At 36.2% G+C, this 27,389-nt stretch overlaps 2 protein-coding genes across 3 annotated transcripts in view; one reads left to right on the top strand and one right to left on the bottom strand.

Annotated features, from left to right (window-relative positions):
- Positions 1-60: 60 nt before the first annotated feature.
- On the bottom strand, positions 61-26,275 carry pbrm1 (polybromo 1). Of its 2 annotated transcripts, XM_052569269.1 has the most exons (30): positions 26,149-26,275; positions 24,001-24,148; positions 23,805-23,902; positions 23,589-23,736; positions 23,136-23,282; positions 22,932-23,042; positions 22,784-22,852; positions 22,601-22,699; positions 22,424-22,509; positions 21,224-21,315; positions 20,915-21,131; positions 20,702-20,843; positions 17,945-18,039; positions 17,575-17,854; positions 17,347-17,452; positions 15,219-15,858; positions 14,905-15,116; positions 13,601-13,786; positions 13,016-13,173; positions 12,654-12,908; positions 12,397-12,542; positions 10,659-10,816; positions 10,322-10,505; positions 9,921-10,125; positions 6,784-6,985; positions 6,494-6,646; positions 5,034-5,183; positions 3,278-3,327; positions 2,893-3,106; positions 61-653 (listed from the first exon to the last, which is right to left on the bottom strand). In XM_052569269.1, exons 2-30 carry the CDS (start codon positions 24,136-24,138, stop codon positions 481-483), a joined length of 4,914 nt encoding a protein of 1,637 aa, XP_052425229.1. In that variant the 5' UTR covers positions 24,139-24,148; positions 26,149-26,275; the 3' UTR covers positions 61-480. The 2 variants fall into 2 exon arrangements, with proteins under 2 accessions (XP_052425229.1, XP_052425230.1); XM_052569270.1 differs by lacking the exon at positions 5,034-5,183 and having other exon boundaries at positions 6,578-6,646.
- Positions 26,272-27,389, top strand: part of gnl3 (guanine nucleotide binding protein-like 3 (nucleolar)) — a 7,039-nt gene continuing 5,921 nt past the window's right edge. Inside the window, exons 1-2 of the mRNA XM_052569273.1 lie at positions 26,272-26,362; positions 26,521-26,579. Coding sequence (XP_052425233.1) covers positions 26,350-26,362; positions 26,521-26,579 — 72 coding nt within the window. The 5' untranslated portion in view covers positions 26,272-26,349. The remainder of the gene's footprint in view (positions 26,363-26,520; positions 26,580-27,389) is intronic.

The raw sequence follows: 27,389 nt of genomic DNA on the forward strand, positions 1-27,389 counted from the left end.
ATGTATATATATAAAATAAAACATGCTTTTTCTAGACATAAAAAAACAACAACAACAACGTCCTGTCACTGTTAGTTTATTGAAACAACAGACAGATGATGTCCACTCCAAAATGTTTTTAGCTAATACAATTGGGATGATATGAAAAATAGGCATTACTAACTTTTTCTGAACCGAGACCCCAAAACGGCCATTGTCTCAAAACAATCCTAACTTAACCCTTTCACAGATTACAATGCACAAACATTAAGGTCAACACTTTAAAGTTCCTCATTTTATGAAAATGTTTAAAATGGTCTAAGAACATTGAATAGCCAACATACAAAATCAGCCAATTGAAAGTGCTATCAAGAAACATCAACACTAACAAGCCAACAGACAATATTAAGCATTACAAAACCCTAAACAGAAGGTTATTTGATCACAACATTAAAACACTAAGAACAGCTCATCTTGTCAGGGAGGATGAGGAGGAATGCTTCAGAGGTTTTGGATGTTATAGGTCTGTTGAATGTTTAGTGTGTCTCGTAGCATTAGGTCCCGTAGTCGCCACAGAGCATCAGCCATGGTCTTGTGAGCTCCCTTACTCTTCAGCCAGTGAGAGGGCAGGCGGCTCTCCTGCTCCTTTGTGAGCCGCACATCTTTTCTACGAGCTGAAGTGACACACAAAGACAACATTTGGCCATTTAATGATCTCTAATGCTAACCAAGCATCAGTTCCAAATTCAAAGTACTGACTTGTTAGTAGATATTACACATTTTTCTAGCAGTATTATCAATGCTTTAATTAATACAGTAAATACTGTGTAACAAACTATCACTCTTAAAAAACAATTATATAATTCCTTACATTTATATAGTGCTTTTCTAGGCACTCAAAGCGCTTTACATTGTCTCCTCATCCACCACCAGAATAATTATATTCTATTTCAAATAAGCTAAATGCTGTTCTCCAGATTTTTTATTCATCAAAGAATCTTTGAAAAATAGTAAAATTTTCACAATGATAATATACAACAATGTATTATTTATAAAAAATAAAAATAGAAATCAGTTCTCTATTCAGTCTACTTGTTGTTTTATTATAGAAAATTGACCCTCTAAGAGTAGCGTTCTCTGTTCTTTTTCTATTCTATTGTATTCTACCATTATATGACATGAGTCATGAACATTTCTGAAACGGCAAAAGTGATAGATCTGTAAAGCAATAGTTTGTGAGAGGGCCATCTGTTACTGCGTCCCATATGACTCAAAATAAACCACAAAGTTAACAAAATGCCCTCCACTGTGTTGAGCGAGAGCGTTTCTGTGCTGTCTTCACGTGCTATCGGAAAAACATCCTATTTCCCACTTATGGAGTCGTGAGTGCTTCATGTGAGCGCTGCAGTCTTAGGCCCACCCAAAATGCTCTCATTGGTTGAGACACGTGATGACACCCGTCCCAAGCCAGCACTAAACATCCCACCCTCCTGTGACCCATGGTGTGTCTGTATGTGTATTCAGAGCCAGGGAGTAACAGACTTTCATAATAACTTTGTTAACGAGTGCTAAAATAAATGTCAGCATTTATCAATTAATGCGTTAACTTGCCCTACTCCTAATATATATATATATATATATATATATATATATATATATATATATATATATATATATATATATATATATATATATATATATATATATATATATAGTACAGACCAAAAGTTTGGAAACATTTCTATTTTTAATGTTTTTGAAAGAAGTTTCTTCTGCTCATCAAGCCTGCATTTATTTGATCAAAAATACAGAAAAAAATGTAATATTGTGATATATTATTACAATTTAAAATAATTGTTTTTAAATTTATTATACTTTAAATTATCATTCATTTCTGTGATGCAAAGCTGAATTTTTAGGATCATTATCACATTATCCTTTAGAAATATTTCTAATATGATGATTCATTATCAAAGTTGGAAACAGTTCTGCTGCTTAATATTTTTTCAGAACATGTGATACTTTTTTAGGATAGCTATGTTCTTAAAATATAAATATTTTGTAATAACAATATAAACTAATTGTCATGAATTTGGGGTCAGTAATAGTTTTTTACATTTTTTTTCTTTTTTTACATAAAATCAATACTTTTATTCAGCAAGGATTGTGTTAAATTGATAAAAAGTGATAATAAAGAGAATATATACAATTCGAATATATATTATTAGAATTTTTCTTATTTTATTTTGAATAAATGCAGTTATTTTTTTACCTTTTATTCATCAAATATATTAGATAGCAGAACTGTTTCCAACACTCATAATAAATCAGAATATTAGAATGATTTCTAAATGATCATGTGATCGACTGATGTTACATGTGACACTAAAGGCTGGAGTAATGATGCTGAAAATTAAACTTTGCATCACAGGAATAATTTTTTTAAAGTATATTCAAATAGAAAACTATTATTTTAAGTTGTAATAATATTTCACAATATTATAATATTAGTTTTTTCTGTATTTTTGATCAAATAAATGCAGGCTTGATGAGCAGAAGAAACTTCTTTCAAAAATAGTAATGTTTCCAAATTTTTGGTCTGTACTATATATATATATATATATATATATATATATATATATATATATATACATACACACACACACACACACACACACACACACACACACACACATACGCAGGCAAGAACTCTCACCCACTTTTGCAATTAACTTTATTTAAAATTCAATTATAATTATTGTTTTTTGATTTTGGGGTGACATGTGATCTTGACATTTCTCAAGAGTCGCCTGGCTGCTCTGATCTCAAAGTATCTGTACTGGTCATGGAAAACAACAACAACATGTAAATCAACCACTAACATAACAAAGATCATTACATTATCTAACTCACCAGTGAGCATTTGGTCCCATTTGCTGACAGTAGTGGACTCGGCACTGAGTCCTTCTATGTATCTCAGGTAAGCCTCTGAATGGAGCAGTCGCTGGGGTTTGGGTGGAGGAGCCACGAATATGGGGGTGGAGGGCTGCTGCAGGGCGGGCTGCCCAACCTGGCCTTGCCCCGGGTAGGGTGGCGGGGCCTGCTGGCCTGAGTTCATCACACCCATCTAGAAAAAACACAAAGATTTACAAAATCTCAGTACGAAGTTAAAAGCAGCTGGTCTTTCATTTCCTTTTGTGCCCCAGCAGCTAAAGCCACCTGACCGATCTCCTAAAATTAAACATTTAACATTATAATGCAAGGGGATAAATTAGAAAACGTTCAAAATGAGCATTACCTGAGTCCCATAAGTGCTTCCTGTAGACCCTGGGGCCATTCCATTCATACCTGTGAAAGATGAATCAGCAAACACTGCGAATAAGAGACTGACTGACCCTAGGGTCTTTATGTTCTTTGCTGAAATCATTAGCTTCTGGTAATAGCTTATGGTGAAATCCACAGAAATGTAGACATCTGAAGTGAAATCTTTATCCTTAATCAAGCAAAAAGAGAAATTGAGAAATCCTGCTCTTTTCCATATAACAAAATCATATAGTGACGAGGAGCTGTCAAGCTCTAAAAGTAGTCCATGTGACTTCAGTGTAATAAAGTGAGCTTCTGACTGTGTTTGGACAAGACTGAAATTGTTATTCACATGATTTGTGTCAGGTTTAACATTAATGGCACTAATCAGCCAAACAACAATTTTTTAATTACCAAATTATTTAATGAAAATTGGTTCCTCACAGTACCATACTGCTTTAGAAGACTAGAAATGGATCACACAGATGCCCAAAGTCACTATTACTTTAGTGATATGGAAAAGAGCTTGAAAATTATTCAAAATATTGGCGACATTTAATATTTTGGTAACGCTTTACAAAACAGTATTTTTTGTTAGCATAAGTAAATACATTATGAACTACCACCGATCAATACAGAATTTATTGATTAACCTATGTTAATGTTAGATCATGTTCATGCTAACAGATATAGCTGTTGATGTTAAAATGTATTAGAAAAGGTTTAAACTAACAAGAACTAATATTAATAAATACTGTAAAAGTATAGTTCATATTTAAGTACATGTTAAATAATGTACTTAAAGGGATAGTTCATTGAAAAATGAAAATGAGTCCATACATTACTCACCCTCAAGACATCCTATGTGTATTTGACTTTCTCCTTTCAGACGAATCCAGTCAGAGTTATATTACACATTGTCTTTGATCTTCCAATCTTTATCAGTGCAGTCAGGGGGTGTTACAGTGCATCAGTCCAAAAGAAGTGAATAAAAAAGTGCCCGTCCTTAATAAAAAGTGTATCACAGGGTAATTTAAATCTTGCCCTGGAGGGCCAGTGCACTGCAGGTTAGCTCCAACCCTGATCAAACACATATGAGCCTGTTAATCAATGTCTTTGGGATCATTAGAAAATCACAGGTAGGTGGGTTTGATCTGAATAACCCTGGTGTATCACATGGCTACAGGGGGTGAATAAAGTCCTCCTGTAGCGAATCAATGCATTTTTTAAAGACAAATATTTATATTTAAAATGTAATAATTACTTATAATAATTACTGGAAGGCCGCCAAAAGCTTTTCACGTAACTTCTTTTGGACTGATGCACTGCCATTAAACAGCTTGAAAGCAACTTAACTCTGACTGGATTCAACTGAAAGAAAAAGTAATATACACCTAGGATGCCTTGAGGGTGATTCATCTATGGGCTAATTAAACATTTTGAGTGAACTAACCCTGTAACAAATAAACACATTGTAAAGTGTTACCAAAACATCCAATTTTGGCTTCTATGAATGAAAGAAAGTAATACATGTTTAGAATTTCATAAGGCTGAGTAAATGTTGACAGAACTGTCATTCTTGCATGAACTATTCTTCTACAGAAGAATTCTCTTCAGTTGGTTTAGTCATGGCCAGGGCACACATTTTTCTCAGTTGAGCCCCTGAGCCTATGGTACAGGTAGCCCCTCAGGTAAGAATTGGAGAGGCAGACAGGAAGCAACTGCAAGTGTGGCTGTGAAGTGGTTCTTACCCGGATATGGCATGCTAGGCATACCCCACGGGGAGTAGAGGGGTGAGGTAGGCAGCCTCATGGGATGCAGAGGCATGCCGGCCAAGTTAATCATGCCATTGACAGACCCCTGAAAGGGCTGCATGGGTGGCCTGTAACTACCCATCATGCCTTTGGAGGAAGAGGAAGGTGGCGACACAACATATGCATGCATCAGTATATCATGCAGTTATGAGAATGAATTCATGCACTACATGTAAAAAGAAAACTACAATTAGAGAATTTCAGCTGATTTATCGTTCACAATGAAAGGTCAAACCCATCACACACACACACACACACACTGAAGAAAGGTGGTCTGAAAAGTCATCTCTGCAATGGCTGCTGGTAACCGCAATAGAAGCAGGAACCTCACCCAACACTATATTTTACTGCTTTGTTTTTCTCCAGAGTTATTTTAGTATGAAAATAATTTCTATTTAGCTTTATTTCAGTTTCAGTAATTCTAGTTATTTATTTTAACTAGTGATGTCAAATGATTAATCGCGATTAATCACATCCAAAATAAAAGTTCTTGTTTACATAATATATATGTATAAACTTTGTATATTTATTATGTATATATAAATACAAATACATGCATGTATATATTTAAGAAAAATATGTTGTTTATATATTAATTATATATGTATATATAATATAAAATATAAGATTATAAATATATATATATATACACATGTAAATATTATAAAATATATATACTGTATGTGCATGACACAAATACATTTAAATAGTTAAATAGTTAAATAGTTAACAGTACCCTAGTCTCAGCCTCAGATGTCACATATAATGTGATAATATATGTTAGATGATAGAAAAGGTAATATAAATTTAAAAACTAGGAAAAATTTGCATGCATAATTAAATAATCAACATCAACTTATATTGATAAATAAAAAATACAAATAAATAAATAAAAAAACTCTAATATGGGCCAGTAAATTATATACTGTGTATCTTTAAAAAAATAATAATAATTGTAAATGTTGTACATTATTTTACGTATTTGTTACACACTATTCTATTCATCTTATGATAGCATAAGGATGCATAATTAATTTTTTGGGGATAAACAATCACTTCCATCAAGTTTTTGCTTTTTAGTCAGTGGAAACATTTAGGAATTCTGAAACTTCACAGAATCCATGGATGAGCATCATTCCAATGCAAAAGGGGTGGTAAAGTTTCATGATTGTTCCAGTTCATGCTATATTTCTTTGATGGATGACAAAGGCCATGCATTCAAAATCACATTCAGAAAATCTGGGATTATAGACACCAAAACATGGCAGTTTAGCAGAAGGAATGGATTGGTAGAAGATGGAAAGTGCACTGGGGATGAGTGTGTTAGCAGTTAGGCTTCTTATTGCAGCACTGTGTGGCACCAGAAAGGTGTGTCCACCACACCTGAGAGGGGTTACCTGCCATAGGCGTCATGCTGTGGCTAAGCATCCCCATGGGGGTCGGGGGAGGTACTACCCCCACGAGTGCCCCTACTGGGGTACCTGCTCTTGGAGAGATCTGATGCACTGCTCGTTCTCGCTCCTGCTGCTCCGCTACCTTTGCTGCCCGCTCTAAATGGACGACAAAAGATAAAAACAATTTGATGTTTTATGGAAAACCTGGAGACATTGTATGCCATGCAGCAGTGTCCACAGATGATTTCCAGGCAAATTTCTTTCGTGATAAATGGCAAAATTCAAAACTTCACCTTCGTACTCAGCTTTCTTAGTGGCCTCAAGGTTCCTCCACTCTGTGCCCACCAGTCGACTGAGTTCTCCAAAGGAGAAGTCAGGGTGCTGGGCCTTGATGACGGCTCTCATTTCACTGCTGAAGAGGATGTAGCCACTCATGTTGATCTTCCTCTTCGCCCCCTCCTTCTTTGACAGACCCTTAATCGACTTTGGTGTGGACTGTGGACACAATGAGATACTGATTATTTAGGCAAAATGCATAAAGGCTGCTAATGGTACTTTCGATGCATCCACTCATCCTAGAATTCCCTTAAAATACCTAGTTTTAATATGATTGACAGGATTAGTGTGGGCAGCTTTACATAGAAAGTTTCCACAGAAGAACTTGGCTGTTATTGAGCTAGTTATGCTGTTTTAGTGCAACATAAAAAAATTTGATTAAAAAAGACTTGAAATTTTGAGAATAAATTAGTAACATTTCAAAAATGAAGATTTAAATGGATGAGGATTTTGTCATCATTCACTCACCCTCATGACGTTTCAAACATGTACGACTTTAAGGGGGGGGGGGGGGGGGGTGAAATGCTATTTCATGCATACTGAGTTTTTTACACTGTTAAAGAGTTGGATTCCCATGCTAAACATGGACAAAGTTTCAAAAATTAAGTTGTACGTTTGAAGGAGTATTTCTGTTCCAAAAATACTCCTTCCGGTTTGTCACAAGTTTCGGAAAGTTTTTTTCGAGTATGGCTCTGTGTGACGTTAGATGGAGCGGAATTTCCTTATATGGATCCTGAGGGCACGTTTGCCGGTAGAGTGCGTGCTCCCGTATAGCAGAGCACTGAGAGCACAACAGACTTCACTGATCAGAGCGAGAGCGCCGCGAAATGTCACAAAAGGAGTGTGTTTTTGGTTGCCAGGGCAAGACAACCCTGCACAGATTACCAAAGAAAAAACAGCATTAAGGGACCAGTGGATGGAGTTTATTTTTACAGAGCATCAACGGAGTTGTGCAAGTGTTTGTATTTGTTCCCTGCATTTCGAAGATGCTTGTTTTACAAACAAGGCCCAGTTTGACGACGGATTTGCGTATCGTTTATTTCTTAAGGATGATGCAATCCCAACGAAAAAGGGTCACGATCGTGTGTTGGAACCACAGGCGGTGAGTAAAACTGCTTAAAATATCTCTGCCTCCTTGTTAGTGCGTCCCCTCCCATGCCAGAGACCCGGGTTCGAGCCCCGCTCGGAGCGAGTCGTTGCTGCTGCTGCTCTCGTTCAGTTTCAGCCTCGGGATCTGATTCTGGATCATAAATAAATGTCTGAATCTGACTGTAAGCCATGGTTTGTTTTGGATGCTGGTTTTTCCCTCACGGTAATGTCACAGCTTCCACATGCCCTCAACGCAAAAGCCTATTCGTGCTCGTGATTCTTTTGCTCCGCCCACACGCCACGCCTCCAGCCGCTCGTGTTTTTCCGGGAAAAATCGGTACAGACTATCTTTCTCTTATGAATATAAAAAAACTAAAGACTTTTTGGAGTTATGAAGGATGCAGTACTACTCCATAGGTACTCAAGATTAACAGGATATTGAGTGAAAACGAGCATTTCACCCCCCCTTTAAGCAATACAAACTGAATCCTTTTCTTGTCCATTAATTAAAAGTACCCAACATTATTCAATAAAACAAATATTGTGTTCTGCAGAAAGTCATGTTAAAAATGACAAAAAGCTATGGTCAAATTTTGGCAAAACTTTGTGGCAAATGGTCCTGTATCAATAGTGTATTTCCGCCTGTGAAAATTCAATTGACCGTCAGTAAACGTGACCACACTTTATGAGCGAGTAAATGACAGACTTTTATTTTTATCACTTTACTATCATAACTATCACTATAATATTTTGAGAATAATTTGAAAGAAGGCATTGTGCAAAATTATTCAGCTTTTCAAGACTGAAAATATTTTGAGAACACTTAAGGCGCCAATACTATTTTAATTTTACAATGTTACAACTCTAAGCAGAAACATTTCCCAAAACATTGCTTTACTCTTCTTAAAGGGATACTTCACCCCAAAATTAACATTTTGTCATTAATCACTTACCTCCATGTCGTTCCAAACCTGTAAAAGCTTTGTTCATCTTCTGAACACAATTGAAGATATTTTGGATGAAAACCAGGAGGCTTGTGACTGTCCCACAGACTGCCGAGTAAATTACACTGCCAAGGTCCAGAAAACTATGAAAGACATCGTCAGAATAATCCAACTGCCATCAGTGGTTCAACTGTAACATTATGAAGCGACGAGAATACTTTTTGTAAGTGAAGAAAAGAAAAATAGTGACTTTATTCAACAATTCGTCTCCTCTGTGTCTCTCCACATCAGCGTAGCACCATTTTGAAGAATATGAGCTGAACGCAGGCAGCATACGTTCTTCTGTGCTAGACACACCACACGGATGTGCTGTTTTATTTCAAATCAAAGCTTAAATACATGTAGAAAATCCTTGTGGTGCGGCTGACACAGAAGAGTGTACGCAGCCTGCGCTACGGTGATGTGAGGAGAGACAGAGAAAACGAATTGCTGAATAAAGTCATTATTTTTGTTTTATTTGCATACAAAAAGTACTGTCGTTGCTTCATAATGTTACGGTTGAACCACTGATGGCTATTCTGACGATGTCTTTCATACTTTTCTGGACCTTGACAGTGTTATCTTCTTGGCAGTGAATGGTACGGTCACACACCTCCTGGTTTTCATCCAAAATATCTTCAGTTGTGTTCAGAAGATGAATAATCTTTTACAGGTTTGGAATGACATGGGGGTAAGTGATTAATGAAAACATTTTCAGTTTGGGGTGAAGTATCCCTTTAAATCTTAGATTTTTTTTTATGTTTTACTGTGGCACTACAAGGCCATTTTAAAAATGAACCCACCACAAAATATCTTAAACTTAAACTGTAGCTGGCCAGTTTACGTGTCCCAAGTTGGCGGATTTTGACAATAATAAGCTGCAAAATGGACATGACTTTATGCAGTTAAAGAATAGTCTTGCTCTTCCAGAATACTAATTATCACAAAATACCATCGGACTCTTCCGAGTCGAAATCAACAAAGACGAAGTGATTTTCTTTCAGTACGAGCATGATCCAGACCTGTGGGGGTGCATAATGCAGCATGTCCATGTCGCTGGTCAGCTGAGTCTGAAGCTGCCGCATGCAGTGAGCATCAGATCCGTCTCCATCATCATCACCCAAATCCTCCAGCTCTTCATCCGTCATATCTGCAAACTTGGCCTCCAACTCCTCGATCTTCTTATCCAGCAGTGGAGAAGGCTCCTTCTGAGGCACTATGAGCTTTCTGACATGAGAGATAACCAAAAGCATGAGTCCACTGTCCAAGTCTGGGACAGAAACAACCAAGCAATCCCTGTTGATGATGTCATGAGCTCTCATCGATATACACTAAAGGCTCTTAAAGTTTCTTATGTACATCATTTTTCTTTTTTTGTAAAATTTGGATTACTTCAGTAGTTAACAAGAATGAAGGAACTAACCGGAAGTAATAGATTTCATCCTCAACTACTTTGGCAGACAGAGAGAAACGCTTCAGCCCTTTAAACTTCTTCATTTGTTTCTCGCTCTCGATGTAGCGGCTCTCACACAGCAACACATTCTCCTCCGGCATTTCAGTTGGCCGGCATGACAGGAAATCTTTGAAAGAAGACACTGTGCACTTCCCTGAGGAAAACCAAATACGGTCCAGATGTAGGAAAAGACATGGTGAAAATGAACAAATCACTTCTTTATTTCACTTATTGTGCTCTCAATGTAAAGAACAATACAGTTGAAACGAAGGAACTCAAATTCGAGGCCATCCAAACATGCTGTTACCTCCGATGCAGGTCATAGGGCAGGTTTCTTCCAGGTTACTGAGGAACACTTCCTTCTTGTAGAACATCTTAGTAGGTTCATGCTCAGTCTCCTCTGGATGGATGAAGATGGGGCCAAAAAAGAAGGCAGCTTCATCTCGCACCCACATCTTCTCTATCCTATTACAACACAAACCCATTCATATATAAAGAGACACTGTCATCAAAGTTTGGTAACATCAGTGACATCAAACATTGTTGGTCCCTGCATATTTTGGAACCAAATTTGATGGTTTTTGACATGAGTTTGAGTAGATGACAGAATTGTAATTTTTTGGGGGTTGAATTTACCCTTTAAAGGAACACTCCACTTTTTTTTTTGGCTTATTTTCAAACTCCCCTAGAGTTAAACAGTTGTGTTTTACAGTTTTTTGGTAAATTCAGACAATTTTCGGGTAGGCCTGTCGCAATAATCAATAAATCGACTTATCACGCAATATACCTCATGACAACTGCGTTGTGGACAAATGCGGAAGTAGCTTAGCGACAAAAGAGATGCCGATCTCAGTTGTCTTTTACTCGACAGGTGAGTTGTTTTGATTTGTATCTTTACAGAAAATGTATGCTATTATATTAACAATCAACAAGATTAGTATTGTGGTGCATAGACGCCAAACGCGGGGCATCGCATCTTTAAACCCGTCCGAGGACGCGTCTGATCCATAGTCTGATCGCGTCTTTGCATTGACTCTGTATGTAATCTACTCGTGCAAATCCTTGAACTCGCGTTAAATCCATGATTTATCTTTCCGTCTGATTGATGGTCGTCAGCGGTTGGGTAGAAGACACCAAATCCCATCATTCCATGCTCCTTCTTAGCGTCATCAAACTAATCTATTGTTATTGTTTTGGTAGTGCCTTCTAGTAGCAGGTCCTACAACATGTACCTTTAAAAATGCAGCTTCTCTTACATAACGTAGTGTAGTTTTAGTAAAGTAAAAACTAAACAATATAGTTTATTTGCTATTTATTAAGGTTTTTAAGGTATCAAATATTTGGATACTTAATTTCCACGATCTAAATATTCTCAAAAATGTAAAGTTTGTTTTCCTTGTGTGTAGGCCTTCATGCATTTTATGCAGTTACATTATGATTTTAAATTCAGTAGCATAAAATGGTCTTTAAAATGACAATAATATAGATTATCGCAATTATTTCTGGGGCAATATATCACACAACTAAAAGCTGTTATTGTGACAGGCCTATCTCCAGGTCTGCCAGTAGCACTTTTAGCTTAGCATAGATAACTGAATCTGATTATAGACCGTTAGCATCTTGCTCAAAAATGACCAAAGAGTTTCTTGTATAGTTCCCAGCCATGTTGGCCTAGAAAATCACAACTTTTCATTTTTTCCGTCGGTCTTAGTACACGATGTAACTACAGAAGAGTCAAGTTTTAAATAGGAAAAATATCGAAACTCTTTGGTCATTTTTGAGTGAGATGCTAACGGTCTAATCAGATTCAGTGATCTAAGCTAAGCTAAGCTAAAAGTGCTACCACCAGACCCGGAGATCGGCTGAATGGATAAAAAAAAACGGTAAAACTCAACTGTTTAACTCAAGGGAAGTTGGAAAATGAGCCTAATTAAAAAAAAAAAGTTTAGTGTTCCTTTAACTACCTTTATAGTGCTAACTACCTTTTCAACAATCCACAATATGAACAACACAGCGACTCTTTGGTCTCATCACTAGTACCCTACCTGCCCACACGGTTGCGTACGAGCCCATGAGAGCGGATGTAGACACAGTCGCCCACTTTTAGCCACATGTCGTTGTAGCAGAGCTGCTCATAGTACTGGCAGCCTGGCTCTCCGTTACTGAGCTCCATGGTTACATCCTCTCTCTCCTGAAGACACAGACTGATGGTCAGGCAGCACATATATATATATATATATATATATATATATATATATATATATATATATATATATTCAATATATACCAGAAAATTACTTACCTTATCTATAATCAATGGCACAGCTTTGCCATCCTCTGCCACCTCAGGAGGCTTTTCACTGTCCTGTTTGGGTGCAAACATGGAGGCCACACGAACCACAGGCAAGGGCACTTCACGAGGGACGAACTTCACTGAGCTCAGAGGCATCGTCCACATCTTGATCTTTTTGAAGGACTTGGTTTTCGCAGAATAACGAGACTCGCAAACAAACACATCTTCAGGTCTGAAGCTGTCAGGCTGAAGCTTGAAATACTCCTGCAATAAAGATTTTTGTATCAGAACAGTTAGTTACTGTCAGTTAGTTTTTACACTCGCATAACAATGCAAAAATATGTTTTGGAATCATTGCCGAGTGATATTACCTTCACAAACATGACGACACATTTGCCCAGTATTTTACTGACAGGAATTTTGTTGTAATAGTCACTTTTGAAAACTTCTTTCTCAAGAAATTTGCGTGTAGCGAGATGAAATGTTTCGTTGGGTCTATAGAACCAGCAGCCATAAAGCCAGTTCTCTCCTTAATAAAAAATAAAAATAAATACATACACATAGTTTAACAGCAACACTAATGTTCAAAAGTTTTAAACGTTTTTGTAGATTAAATTAAAAATAAAGTAGAATGGTAATATTGTGAAATAATATTGTAAATTGTGAAAACAAGTTTATTATATATAGATATGGCAAAGCATCAAATTTTCAACATCATTACTCCAGTCTTCAGTGTCACATGATCCTTCAGAAATCATTCTAATATGCTGAATATTCTTTGATGAATAGAAAGTTCAAATGAGTAGCATTTATTCAAAACAGATTTTTTTTCTATAACAATCTTAGTCTTTATAATCACTTTAGATTTTTTTCTTTTATCTTACCGACCCCAAAATGTTATTTGGTAGTGTTTATTCTCACCTATGTTCCATATAAAAGGTTTTATGAAGCAATACCTGCATCATCCTGCCACAGGCGCTCTATGCAGACGATGTGTGGCTGCAGGTTTGGTTCTGTGGGCTCTACATAAACATAGTCTCCCACGTGGTACTTGTTGTCCTTGAAGCTGCAGTCCTGGCTGTAGTTGCGTTGTAGAGCTCCCTGCCATCCACCACCTGCTGTGTCCTCACTCTTCTCAGCCTCTGGAGATCAGTGTGAAAGGATTAATAAACAGCCATCTGAACTACAAAACATTACAATTATTGGCAACTTGCATACTCCAAGTTTAGTTTAGCGACTGACAACTGCTTTAAACACAGGGGAGAATTTCCTTTGTCTATAACATAAAGAAGAAGACATTCCCAGAACTGTGACAGTTGATATAGGATGTATCTATAGAAACAAATATCGTATGCTAAAAGTTCATCCTGTTTGAATATGGTTTGTGGGTACAAAATGTTTGTCACTCCTGTAAATGGGTCAATAGCAAATCATTGTGGCCAAAATAAAGGAAAAAGATGGCTGTTTATTAGTTCTCATAAAGCACATATTCTGCATGACTACATTCTACATTCCTAATTCTACCCAATACATAAACGTAACATGAGATTATGAGTTTACTGAGGCAAAAGTCGTAGTCAATTGCTTGTTAATAGCAAGAATTTGACCTCAAAATAAAGTGTGACCTTAAAATCAAATGTAAAACATATGTACAAAGTTCTTAGAAATGTATTTGTTGTGTTGGTATACTGTTTTTACTTTTTTTTTAAAGATAAAAGTACAAGTTAAATGTTATATATATATGTTATATTACTGCAGTCAAACAATTAATTGCATCCAAAATAAAAGATTTGTTTTTGCATAATATATGTATGTGTACTGTGTATATTTATTATGTATATAAAAATTCACACACATACATTTATAGATTTCAGAAAATTGTTAAACTATTAAATATATATGTACATATAAATGCATTTAAATTTGTGTGTGTGTGTTTATGTACTACATTATAAATATACATAATAGACACACATATATATTATTGGATGCGATTAATCAAGATTAATCGTTTGACAGCACTATGTATATATATGTGTGTGTTTTCCAGGGTATTTTTGTTTCATAAAAAAACAAAAACCCTTATTGACCTTGACACAGTTTCTGCATAGTGGTTGCACCACATGACTTTGTTGGTCGCACCTCATGCAAATGAATGCATATATATAAATCTTTACCTGAACTACTTCAATTTATGTATGAGTTGTAGTTTTAGCATTTTTGTTTGTTTTTAATAAACAAACCGAGTTAAAAACAGTACCTTTCTTCTCCTCCTCTCTCTTGAGTTTATCTTCTTCATATTCTTTGGGCAGCTTCTCTTTCTTCTCTTTCTCCACGTCGCTGTGCAGGTGTTTAGTGGTGTAGCTGAGGGCCGGCGACAGCAGAATCTCTCCGTTCTTACACAATTCATCTCTGATCCGGATGAAGAACTGCTGGAGCTCCACAGAGTCCTCAAAGATCTCAGAATCCGTCCTACGACACAAATTAAAAGATTTTGGATTGTGAATAACCAACACTTTACCTCTCCAGGCCCGTAAATCCTAGACAAAATTAGGGAATGAAAAGCATCATCACCTGTGCAGACGCCTGGCTTTCTCCAAAACTTCAAACATATGGTCCTGGAACACGTCTAGTCTCCTATAACGCCCCTTATCCACATTAGCTCTGATGATTTCAAAGTTCAGTGGAGTCTTATCGGGATTGTTGGGATCAACAGCTGGAATCTCAGCCAGTGAGTCACTATAGCAGCGTCCCTCGTCATCCTGGTGACCAAGAACTGAGACGAAAAGATTACGAATGAGCTCCTGGATGAGTCGTGCAACATCTGGGACATGAGCGTCGTCGCCTCCCTCCAAGTCTCTCCTGGTCTCCAAAAGCACTTTGTGAAGCACCAATGCATCTTTGTAGATCAGCGATTCAGGTTCGTTGTAGGTGCACGCATTGTTGAACATCAACACTAAGTCTTCCACCAGAGCATCAACATCCTGGTACTTGTTGGCCAGCATGTGGCTCTTCACCTTCTCCATGTCTATGGGTTTCTTGATGGCCACATAGTAGTCTGGAAGCTCGGCGCGGGATGGAAGACGGAGGAAGATTGTGCTGAGACGCCGTCCACGCTTGTCCGTGTAGTTCTTCACGGCTTCATAGAGTTCACTGAGTTTCTGCTGCAGAGGAGTCAGGTACTTGGACTTTTTAGGAGAGATGCCACTCTTTCCTGGAATGAAAGTGGCACATGGTCAGTCAAAGCTTCCTGAGAGGACCCCAGAGACGACATTCCAAAATCCAAATAAATAATAATTTAACTGGTGAATGTTCTGTGCCCAAATGCACAAATCAAGCAACCCAAACTGAGCACATGCAGACTTCACTTGGAGCAGAATTTACAGTCACTCCGAAACACAGAAAACACCAAATCATAAGATGCTCATGTGCAAAACAACACAGTGCTACGCTTCACTCTAAAACAAAAAGCCCATATATTTATTTAACTCAATTGCAACCTTTTTATTTAATAATCGCACTAAGCCATATTGCATTTATCTATATATTTTTTTGATTCGATTGTTCAACCTTAACACTGGGCGGTACAATGATAACGATTCATAAAACGGATAGTTCTAGTCCTTGATTCTGATTGGTTGAGCCAAGTTGGAAGCTGTTGTAAATTACTCTAAAACATATACCTTTTACGTTGTGAGGAATACTGTTTTTATTAAAATCATAACACTTTATTTGCTCTGTTTTATTTTGTGAAACCTTACTACTTATATAGAATAACTGTTTTATACTTGCAATAAGCCCTGTGAAACTATGGTTTACAGTGAATTTATAACAGCTAAGGGGGTTTCATTCCGCTTCGCGTCGTGCCTAACAACATCCCTTATCTGTTACAAATTCAATGTAAACCATGACTTCTTGGGGCTTATTGGATTTATTTATTGCAATCTATTTTATTAATGTAATAATCAATAAATGTTCAATATAATGTGTATGCACCAAAATATATTAATTAAATGGATTAAAGGAGTAAGGAATATAATAACAGTATTTTTCATGATTAAGCTATCGACCTTTTTCCTGATGTAGAAATGGTTGCCGCCATTTGTAAATTCTATGGGTCTAGCTTCCGGTCTCATTAGTGTCCAGCTATTTTTAGCTGTACAAAACAGTTTGTTTTGCTGCTTGATATTGACAATCGATGTGTCCTATCATATTATTTTAATCTGTTATCTTAATTAAGAACACATTGGTTTGTACTGCAAACAGTTTTACCATTCATTGCACGTTGTTATTCCCCTCGTTATTTACCTATAGCGGCTAATGAAACGGAAGTCTCACCCATAGGGGCTTACTTCCATGTTTAGAAAAAAGATGGATAGCATTTGTGCATTCATACCAAAAGTATTTAGACTACTGTTTCTTAATACAAATACCTAAAAACGATATTTTTATTGAGATGCTGTACATATGTGTGGTCATCATAACCTATATGTACGTTACTAATAATAAAACTCAAACAGTCAGAATAATTAAATTGCACCATATAAAAATTTGAAATGTATCTTGATAATTATCAGTATCAACTGATCTGAAAAAAGGAATTGTGAAATTTTTTTTGCCCATATCGCCCAGCCCTTATTCAACCTTAAATAAAAGCAACCTTCAAAGTAAGATATACACATATACTGCTTTCAAAACATACTAATTTTCAACTTGGGTGAGACGATTTCCTCGTCATCTGGTGGAGGTCCGAGTTCCCTTCGTTTTTCTCTTAATACCTTCTCCAGAATGTTGGCGTCATTGTAAACCTAGAGTAAAACCAACACAACAGAGCAGTTAGTATTTATAAAACCTAGGACAATGAAATGATTCAAAAAGCTAATTTAGTCAACACGGTCTTTCCAAAGTTACTAGTAAACCTCAAACTCACTCGTGAACCTTCTTCGTTGTAGTGACGTGCATTACGAAACATCAGCTTCATGTCCTCCATCATGGCGTCTTCGCTGGGGTATCTGTCAGAGCGGATGTTGTGGTCGATGGTCCTCAGGTCCACTGGTTCCAGAATAATCTTGTAGTAGTCTGGGTAGTCTTTTTTTGAGGGCTTGACCATAAACAGGTCGCAGAGTCTCCGGCCTGTGCCCATCTCCCGAGCCTCTGCCACAGCAGCGTACAGAGCCTTCATACGGTTCTTCTTTGTGTTCTTCTTATGGCTGCCAGAGGTGTTATGTTATGGCACAGCGTGAATGTTTAAGGCTATAATAAGGTCCAAACCTGTAGTTTTACTAATACTGTAAATGTACCTCTTGCGCTTGGTGCTGCCCCCATCAGAAAGAGTAGATGACAGCATGCTATCGCCATCTTCATCATCTCTCCTTGTCAGTTCTTTCCTTTTCATCTGAATACATTCACAAATATACACATATGTAAGGTTGTAAGACAATATCGATACACGTGAGTATCGCGATATTTCGTTTGGCTGTATTTTACTGTTTCAATTCTAAAAAACTGAATATTGATATTTATAAAAAAAAATTTTTAAAAATCATACAAGATTCATGGCAGTTGTTTCGTTTTGAGTTTATATCCGGACTGCTAGATGGCAGTCTTCATCTCTGAACTTTAACAGTGACAGGAAATACTAGTATTAAGGCACGCCACTATCATTAGCATTAATATAGTTCACTGCCAGAAATGGAGGATGAGAGAATTGTTCCAGTTCCGGCCTCGGTGTACAAAGCTGAAGTGTGCCATCTTTTGGGCTTTTGTGGTAAAATCTGGGACTGCGGTGTGGGTGGCACCTCGGTTTCGCTGCTTGCGGTGTCCCGTGTGAAGAGCCTTCGCACAGGCCGCAGTGGGCTGCATGACGTTGTATGTCACAATTGTAAGCCTAAACTGTAAACCTTTATAGCTGGGTCTAAAAATACATATGGTCTTTATATAAAATAAATATATATATATAAATTAACTAAAGAATCTGGCAAACACTTCCCTCTTTATTTGTACTGCACAAAAGGTGGTTCAGTAACATTTAATGTTACAGGGACTGATTAGTGCAAATGCAGATGCCATTGTGTTGTGGTCAAACAATTTTTATTAATTTAATGCTAAGGTTTGCATATGGTGGTGTGTTCTTAATGTCAGCTTTCCTAAAAATATATCCTACTCCTAAAATAAGAAATATCCCAATATATCGCCTTACTTACAGTATCGCAATATATCGTATCGCAACCCTTGTACCGTGATATGTAACGTATCACCAGATTCTTGCCGACACACAGCCCTAAGATACAGATTGATGCAATATGATGCAATTAAAATCTTTCCTTTCTCTTTGGAGTGTTACAAGCTCTTGGTGCATTGAAGAAGATCAGTAAAGTTGCAAAGACTAAAGTCTGAAATTCAAAGAGATATTCATTATCAAATTTAAGACTCTGCCACGCCTCCCTAAAACAGCCCGAACACCCCCACATGTCTACATCACCGTGTGGAAATATTTGTGTAATGTCGCCCAAATGTTCACGCGAAGAGAGAAGGCGTGGTTTCAGTAACCGCAGTTAGTGTTGAAGCAGTCATGTCAGAGAGATGCTGTGTGTCTAGACAAAAGCAAAAGCACTTTATTTGGCTTTCCGAAAGTAGATGCATTTACGAATCTTTAAAATTACTTATAACAGAACAGCAATGCATTTTATGGACGAGCGTTTCGTGAACCTTGGAGAGGAGGTAATTCTGACTTTGCTACGACAATCTGGCGTATCTGAATCAGCTACTAGAAGTATTTTATTATAAGTAAAAAATGTATTTTTATTATAAGTATTTGGTATTAAAAGTATTTCTATTATAAGTATTTGCTCTTGACTGTTCAAATGCGGACTTTTGTGCGTTGTGTGTGTGTGTGTGCGAGAGAAAGAGAGAGTGTGTCTTTACATTTATTTTGAAAGATGAAGCTCACGATTATGGAAAGGGGCAGTGATCTGCCAGTCACAATGCACTGGGTCAGTTAACCAATCAGAGCAGGCTGTGCTTGTCAGAAGGAGGGACTTTGTAGAAAACGATGCATTAGAGAGAGGCGGGCTATAGAGGACCTACATTAATGTACAATATTTGAAAAATAATGTGTTTTTTGAACATTAAAGCATGTCAACATATTTTGTAACACCAAATAATGATCTTTAAAAAAGATTTTTAAATCATATGACCCCTTTAAAGGAACAATCCACTTTTATTTTAAATAGACTCATTTTCCAACTCCCCCAGAGTTAAACAGTTGAGTTTTACTGTTTTCGAATCGGGTCTGGCAGTAGCAATTTCAGCTTTGCTTAGCATAGATCATTGAATCTGATTAGACCATTAGCATCTCGCATAAAAATGACCAAAGAGTTTCGATATTTTTCCTATTTAATACTTGACTCATCTGTAGTTACATTGTGTGCTAAGAACGACGGAAAATGAAAATTGCAAAAATAAAAAGCAGTGATATTACACTGCACCTGAAAACTATTTTCAGGCACTGTGTAATATCACTGTGCCTGCTGCACCCAAAGTTCCTTATTATTACGCAAGAATGAGATTATAGTTCCTAGCCATTTTGGCCTAGAAAATTGCGACTTTTCATTTTCCGTCAGTCGTAATACATGATGGAACTACAGAAATCTCAAAACTTTTAGGTCATTTTTGAGCGAGATGCTAACGGTCTAATCAGATTCAATGAACTATGCTAAGCTAAGCTAAAAGTGCTACCGCCAGACCCGGAGAACGCTGAATTGATTCAAAAACGGTAAAACTCAAAGGTTTAACTCTAAAGGAGTTGGAAAATGAGCCTTATTAAAAAAAAATGTCAAGTGTGCCTTTTAGGGTCGCTTAAATTATTAAATACTTTTCGCGGTTGCATATACACAGTTACACACACAAGTATCATTATCAATCAGTCATATCAATCCAAATTCTCTCTTTTGTCTTTGAGAAACGTCACATGATTAATTCTAACTACACTGCCAACTGAGACTCTGTAATTTACTGTCATCCCTAGCCTGTCTTTCATTGAAATGGGTTTATATTACCTGCAATATATGCTGCAACTTCATCACACGTTTGTAGATTTGAGAGTTGGGAACGTTGTAGCGCTTTGCGTTCTCAAACATCAGGTTGAGGTCTGTGTCTATCTGTTCCACACTTTCATACTCACTGTTCTTCATCTTGCTCCTGAGGAAAGATAAAATACTTCATAGTATGTTCGACAGCAAAGAACTCGCAGTGATTTTGTCTTACTGTACCTTATCTGCTGGAGGGAGATTGGGTGGTTGATTTGCTGAAAGTAGTCAGGGTAGTCTTTTCTGGAGGGAAGCTGAAAGAAGGGCTCGGCTAAAAGCTGTCCCTGGTTGTTCCTACAGCCCCGCACTGCCTCGTACATCTGGAAGATGGGGTTGCTCACATCCATGCTGGAGTGGATGCTCTCGGCCTCTGACTCGCCCTCATCATAATGAACAGAGCCTTAAGAACATGGAAACACTCATCTAATTCGTATAGAAGCCAATAATATATTGATGTTACATCTCTATACAGACACCACCGAGTGTGGGTACCAGTTAGTATGGTGTCTTCTTCACTCTCAGAGCCATACTGTAGAGCAGTAGTGATGGAGGAGAGTCGGTCTCCCTGTCCAAACCTTCTGTTCCTGTGCAAATACAACACTGTGTCAGAATATAAATGTTTTGTTTTTTTTTGATAAAAAGTAACATGTTAAACCCAACACAGTGGTGGCCCCCCAGAACAGTGTTCATAAACTGTTATATATTTTATAGCCTGAAAAATACTTCAAAGAATACCATGGTATCACAATGTTACATGCCTATAAAAGCTGGCAACACAATGCTGCTTTTTGCTACTTTTAGAGTAGTTTTATCAAGTTAAAATAAAACATATTGTTGTAAGTAAAACTTATTGTTTGGAATGCGTCTTTATAATCCATTAGGACTAAAAGTTATAATCTTATGTAAATACAATACATACTATATATATATATATATATATATATATATATATATATATATATATATATATATATATATATATATATATTTTTTTTTTTTTTTTTTTTTTTCTGCACCATATAGGTTTTGTTTTGCATTACATTATATGTATTATTATTTATAATATAATCGTATTATATTATATTTAGTGGTGTCAAATGATTAATCGCATCCAACATAAGTTTTCTTTCCATAATATATGTGTGTATTCTGTGTATATTTATTATGTATATATAAATGCACACACATACAATATATATTTATTTAATATTAACATGTCTATAATTATATTCATATAATTTATATTATAAATATATTTAATATATAAAAATATCATATTTTTTCTAAACTATATACTGTATGTGTGAATATTTGTATAAACATAATAAATATACACAGTATACACACATATATTATGCAACAAAAATGTATTTGGATGTCGCAATTAATGGTTTGACAGCACAAATTATATTATATTATATTATATTATATTATATTATATTATATTATATTATATTATATTATATTATATTATATTATATTATATTATATTATATCTAATTAGCAAATTGTGGTAAAAAGTTATTTTATACATAACTTATCCTGATGCTAGAAACAAATTTGATATAATTCAAATTATAATTTAAACACTAATTATAGGTACTAAACATAAAATTGTATTTTACATTCACTTAAATATCTAGCTTAAACAAAAACGTGTTATAGTAACATGAAATCCATAACATCATTTACCTGATCCGGATGCTGCTTTTAATAGGTTCGGAATGTTCAAGCTCCAGTTTTCTTTGTGAAAAAATCTTTTTGATGGTGTTTGCATCCTGGAAATTCATATAAATGAGTCTAAGTCTAAGATATAAACATTTATATAAATGATATATTAAAATAATGAGATTGTCTGTGACACATTACTTTGAATACTTGTGATCCGGGTTCATTGTAGGTTTTGGCATTTTTGACTAACAAGTCAATGTCTTTAGCCATATGGTTTACACTTTTATAATAGCCCACCTACAGACAAAAAGAAACAAGCTTCAGTGTAAATTATGATAAATAATAAATGGCAATATTGTATTGTAATAGAACACAAGATACCTGTATTCGCTGTGCAATGGTCTTCAGATCTATTGGTTCTTTAATAATAGCATAATAATCTGGATATTGCTGTAAAAGAATGTTTAAATGGATAAGAACAATATGATATGCATGTGCATGTGCTAAAAAATGAAATTGCGAGAACTACCACTTTAGAGGGAAGTCTCTGGAAAAGTTCACTAATGAGCCGCCCGTGTTCTGTGCACGTCAACACGGCATCCAGAAGCTGCCCCAGCACTTCCTTAAGGCTCGAGATAGACTGAAAAAAACCAAACAAATCAGCTGGACACATCTAAAACACATTAGTACAGTTCCAAAGCGTGTCTGATGGCCATTCAGAATGACCTCTGACCTCCTCCTCAGTGGCCCCTCCAGGGTTTTCCTGCGAGTCGTCATCGTCATCATCTTCATCGTAGTCCCCTCGCTGCACAAACTCATTTTTGGTGCGAATATACAGATCCCACAGTTTACAAGCCGCTCTGAACTCTGGAGTCTCTGGCTGCACGGAATAAAAAAAAATATTTCAACTTTCAAGGTCTATTAACAAACCACTAACTATGACTTTTGCCTCAATAAACAATAATTCGCAGCTCATTAACAGTTAGTAAGGTAGAAGTTTAGAATATGGTCATGCAGAATATGTGATTTATATATATATGTGTGTTAATAATAGGCATGCTAATAAGCAACTAGTTAATACTGAGAATTGGTCCCTATACTAAAGTGTTACCCAGTATCTCAATGATACTTCATTGGCGCAATAATGAAAACAGAATATATATTTAAATATAAGACTTATACACACTTTGTAGTATGTCTTGGCATTGTTGAATAAGAGCTGAAAATCAGCTGTGAGCTGCTCCACGTCATCATACTCCTCCATCTTCAGCTTCTGCTGGATTTTCATCATGTCAATGGGCTGAGACACCACATCATAGTAATCCGGCTGGTTCCTGTCGGGAAGCATGACCTGGGTTATCCATTACAGAGTTTTGGTTTATTAGGTTTATGTGCGACTGACCTTCTCTTTGGTGCTCTGATGAAGAGTTCACACAGCATCCTGCCCTGATCGTCCTTATAGTCTCTGATAGTGTTGTACAACTCGTGACACACAGCAATCTGTGAGGAATAAAACTGAGTGAATGACACACTACAACAAGTAACATATGCAGTGAGAGCAGGAACAGGGGAGCCATGACAGAACTCAATGAACTCACGGGGTCAACAGTAGGGATGTTTGTGGTTCTTCTCCTCTTCCGACTGGTTGAAGGTATAGACGTGGTCTGGCTGTCCTCGAAATCTCCTCCGCTCACACTGCTGGAAGGGGAAGTGGCTCTCCGTCGCTTTGAGCCCATTGTAAAAGCCCTTCATATAGAATAAACGTATAAGAATTCGAACAGTTAATATTCATTCAAATGCAAGCTTATTTTTCAGACTGATCATTAAATATATTTCATAAAATGACTGGAAGGTGATACTAGTACTATAATATATGTAGTATTTGTGGCAGCTAGACACTCATGTGCTGAATTTTAACGGAAATAAATAAATGCAAAGATCCATTTCTGCTGATGGCTTGCTACTAAACTATGTTTTGTACCCTTAATACTGACAATCTCCATAATAGAGCAAGCTACATCACAGGCAAAGTTCATCACAAGTAGGTTTTCTAAGCGCTGAGGGAAATACTAATATAGAAGGTGCACGGTGTCATAAACAAATACTAAACACTATCATAGTGACACACAGCACTAAAACAATGCATGATACATGAATTAAACAACATGCACTGTAACATAAAAACCTAATATAAACATAACTGAAAACATTAACTATTAACACAATTATTTAACTCAAATTCAGTCAAATTTGAGCTGCCACAAACTGTATACTCAACAATGTTTTACCAATAAGGGACCTATTATTGTTAGTGTTAATCAAATAACATTTGTCTTTTGCAATTTACATTTCTATCATTATTATACAGTGTAGTTACAGATACAATTGTGGTAATCTCAGCAAATACTGTTAGAAAAGATCAAATATGATTTCTAAATAGTTCATAATAGTAATAAATATTTTAGTAACTGATGTTTAGGTTGAAACTATGCTTATCCAATACAAACACATTTTCACATGATTAACTATTAACATAATCGTTAACTAATGGATTACTGTTGCCTTTTTCATGAATTAACAGTAAGCTTGTTAGACCAGTCCTACAGTACAGTAATACTTTTTTATTATAGGCTATTTACCAACATAATTATTATGCCTATTTACAAAGAATGTGCTATGGTACCCATAATTCCCATAAAAAGAAAAATTACTCCAATTATTATACATAAACAAAACAAAACCACCATGGTTCAATACAATAGAAATAAATAATAAATAGGGGTATATGCACAAACTACACTTTTTTGCAAATGACATTTGCAGTAAATAGTCAAGTCAAGTCACCTTTATTTATATAGCGCTTTAAACAAAAAAGAGTGTGTCAAAGCAACTGAACAACATTAATTAGGAAAACAGTGTGTCAATAAAGGCAGTTCATCATTGAATTCAGTGATGTCATCATCTCAGTTCAGTTTAAATAGCATCTGTGCATACACAGATAAATAAATAAACTAACAAAACATCTAAATGAAATAAACCAAATTCTAGAAATATTCTGAAAGCTTCCTTCACTGATTTAAATACATTTCTCATTTATTTATAAATGCAATGTTTCAAGTATTCTTTATTACAACTATGCATATTAGAGGAAATGCTTAGTGGTCCAACAGGAAACCATTTTCGAAATCAAGTAACGTTAAATACGATATTTATACAGTGGTCCATTACTGATGTAGCAGTGAATTACGGTTATTAGCAGTCGTGCTTGTTAATGCCTGCTTACTAACAGCATTAGTGGTGTATAACTATATAAGATATCCACTTTTGAAACTGTGCAGAAATAAAAAAACAACACAAGAAGCTGCGTTAAAAAACAGCGCTTGTGTACAAATCTCGTGCATGAGTGATGGGCAGGTATGAGACACAGCGCGAGCCTGTGATCAGCTGCATTTATCTTCATGATGACTGGTAACCACTGCACTTCAAGTGTTTGCAGGAATCAGTGGTTTGCAGGGCGTTGATGATGATGATGATGATGAAGGTGGGACCGTTATTTGTCTGCAGACACAAGCTGTGTGACACACGCATCAGCACAGGCGGATTAAAACAAAGACACACACACACACCCACACACACAGTCACTCACACACACTCACTGGGCCATGCAACACTGCGTGATGATGCTCGCGGTTTATTACAGCATGAGCAGCAGACAATACACAGCGCGCGCCAGCTGCAGGCCTTACCGTCCGTGTCTGAGCAGCTGTCTCTGAGAGCTTTCTGAGGCCTGACACACATTCAACACGGAGGCTGACTGATTTATTCAATAAAACCGAGATGAGGTAAAAAATTAACCCTTTAAGGCGCGAAAGCGGAAGCGGAAGTGAGGAATAGAGACACGTGCTGCGCTGTGTGAGAGAGGAGCGCGTGCTGGACCAGCGACAGACATGAAGAGACCGAGTGAGTATAATAATCTCGAACAAATATCATTATTTACACGCGTTGACGATACAAACACAACGCAAATCATTATATTTACCAATTGCTCGTTATAAGGACGTAATAGACGACCAGAAATAGCAAAACACACTGATAAAACCCACGTGTCTGTTTTGTAGAGTTGAAGAAGGCGAGCAAACGCATATCATGCGCCAAACGCTTCAAAATACAAAAAAAGGTAAGAGCTTTTATCTGTAAGTGTATAGAGGCTTTGGTTCCGACCTGGCTGTTGACAGCAAACTATACTTAATATCACTAAGAAAACTGTTCCGTGGATTTTAATGGTGTAACGTTATATATGAGGTTTAGCAAATACCTAACTAATATATATGTGTGTGATATGTATTGTGTATCCAAGTTCCAATGTAATACATTACCCTTTTCGTACTGCTAAAACCATTTTCTCCAACTGTATTATTAGATAATTTTTTCATGTTTCATTTTCCATGTGTTACTGTTTTTTTTAAGTTCCTTATATGTAGTGTTATGTGCCAGTATTAAAATTATGTGTTTATTAATAGGTCAGAGGTGTTATTGGCAAAATGTTTTTCATATTATTGTAAATATTAAAATGTAGTATTATTTTGCCCAAATAAATGAAAAATAAAATGGGAAAATTCATTTTTTCAAATTCTACAAAAAGCATTACAGCTTTATGATGTACTGTATACATACAGTAATTTGTGATTTAATAGTTTACATTGAGGTGTTAGTAAATTGTTACTGTAACTGAATTGTACTGTATGCACTGTTAGTAATTTAACTGTACAAATAGGACTTGGAAATAAGTATGCATGCTCAATTAAATATATGATATCACTTCATTATTATTATTATTATTATTTTTTTTTTTTTTTACAAATGTGGGTTTGATATATTGTGCATTCCTGTCTTACAATGTTATGCTAATGTACTCAAGCAAAATTTGGGGACCGTATGATTTTACTTATTTTTTTCAGCAAGGATGCATTAAAATGCTCAAAAGTGG

This window comes from Carassius gibelio, chromosome B11, assembly GCF_023724105.1.
Source record: "Carassius gibelio isolate Cgi1373 ecotype wild population from Czech Republic chromosome B11, carGib1.2-hapl.c, whole genome shotgun sequence".
NCBI lineage: Eukaryota > Metazoa > Chordata > Actinopteri > Cypriniformes > Cyprinidae > Carassius > Carassius gibelio.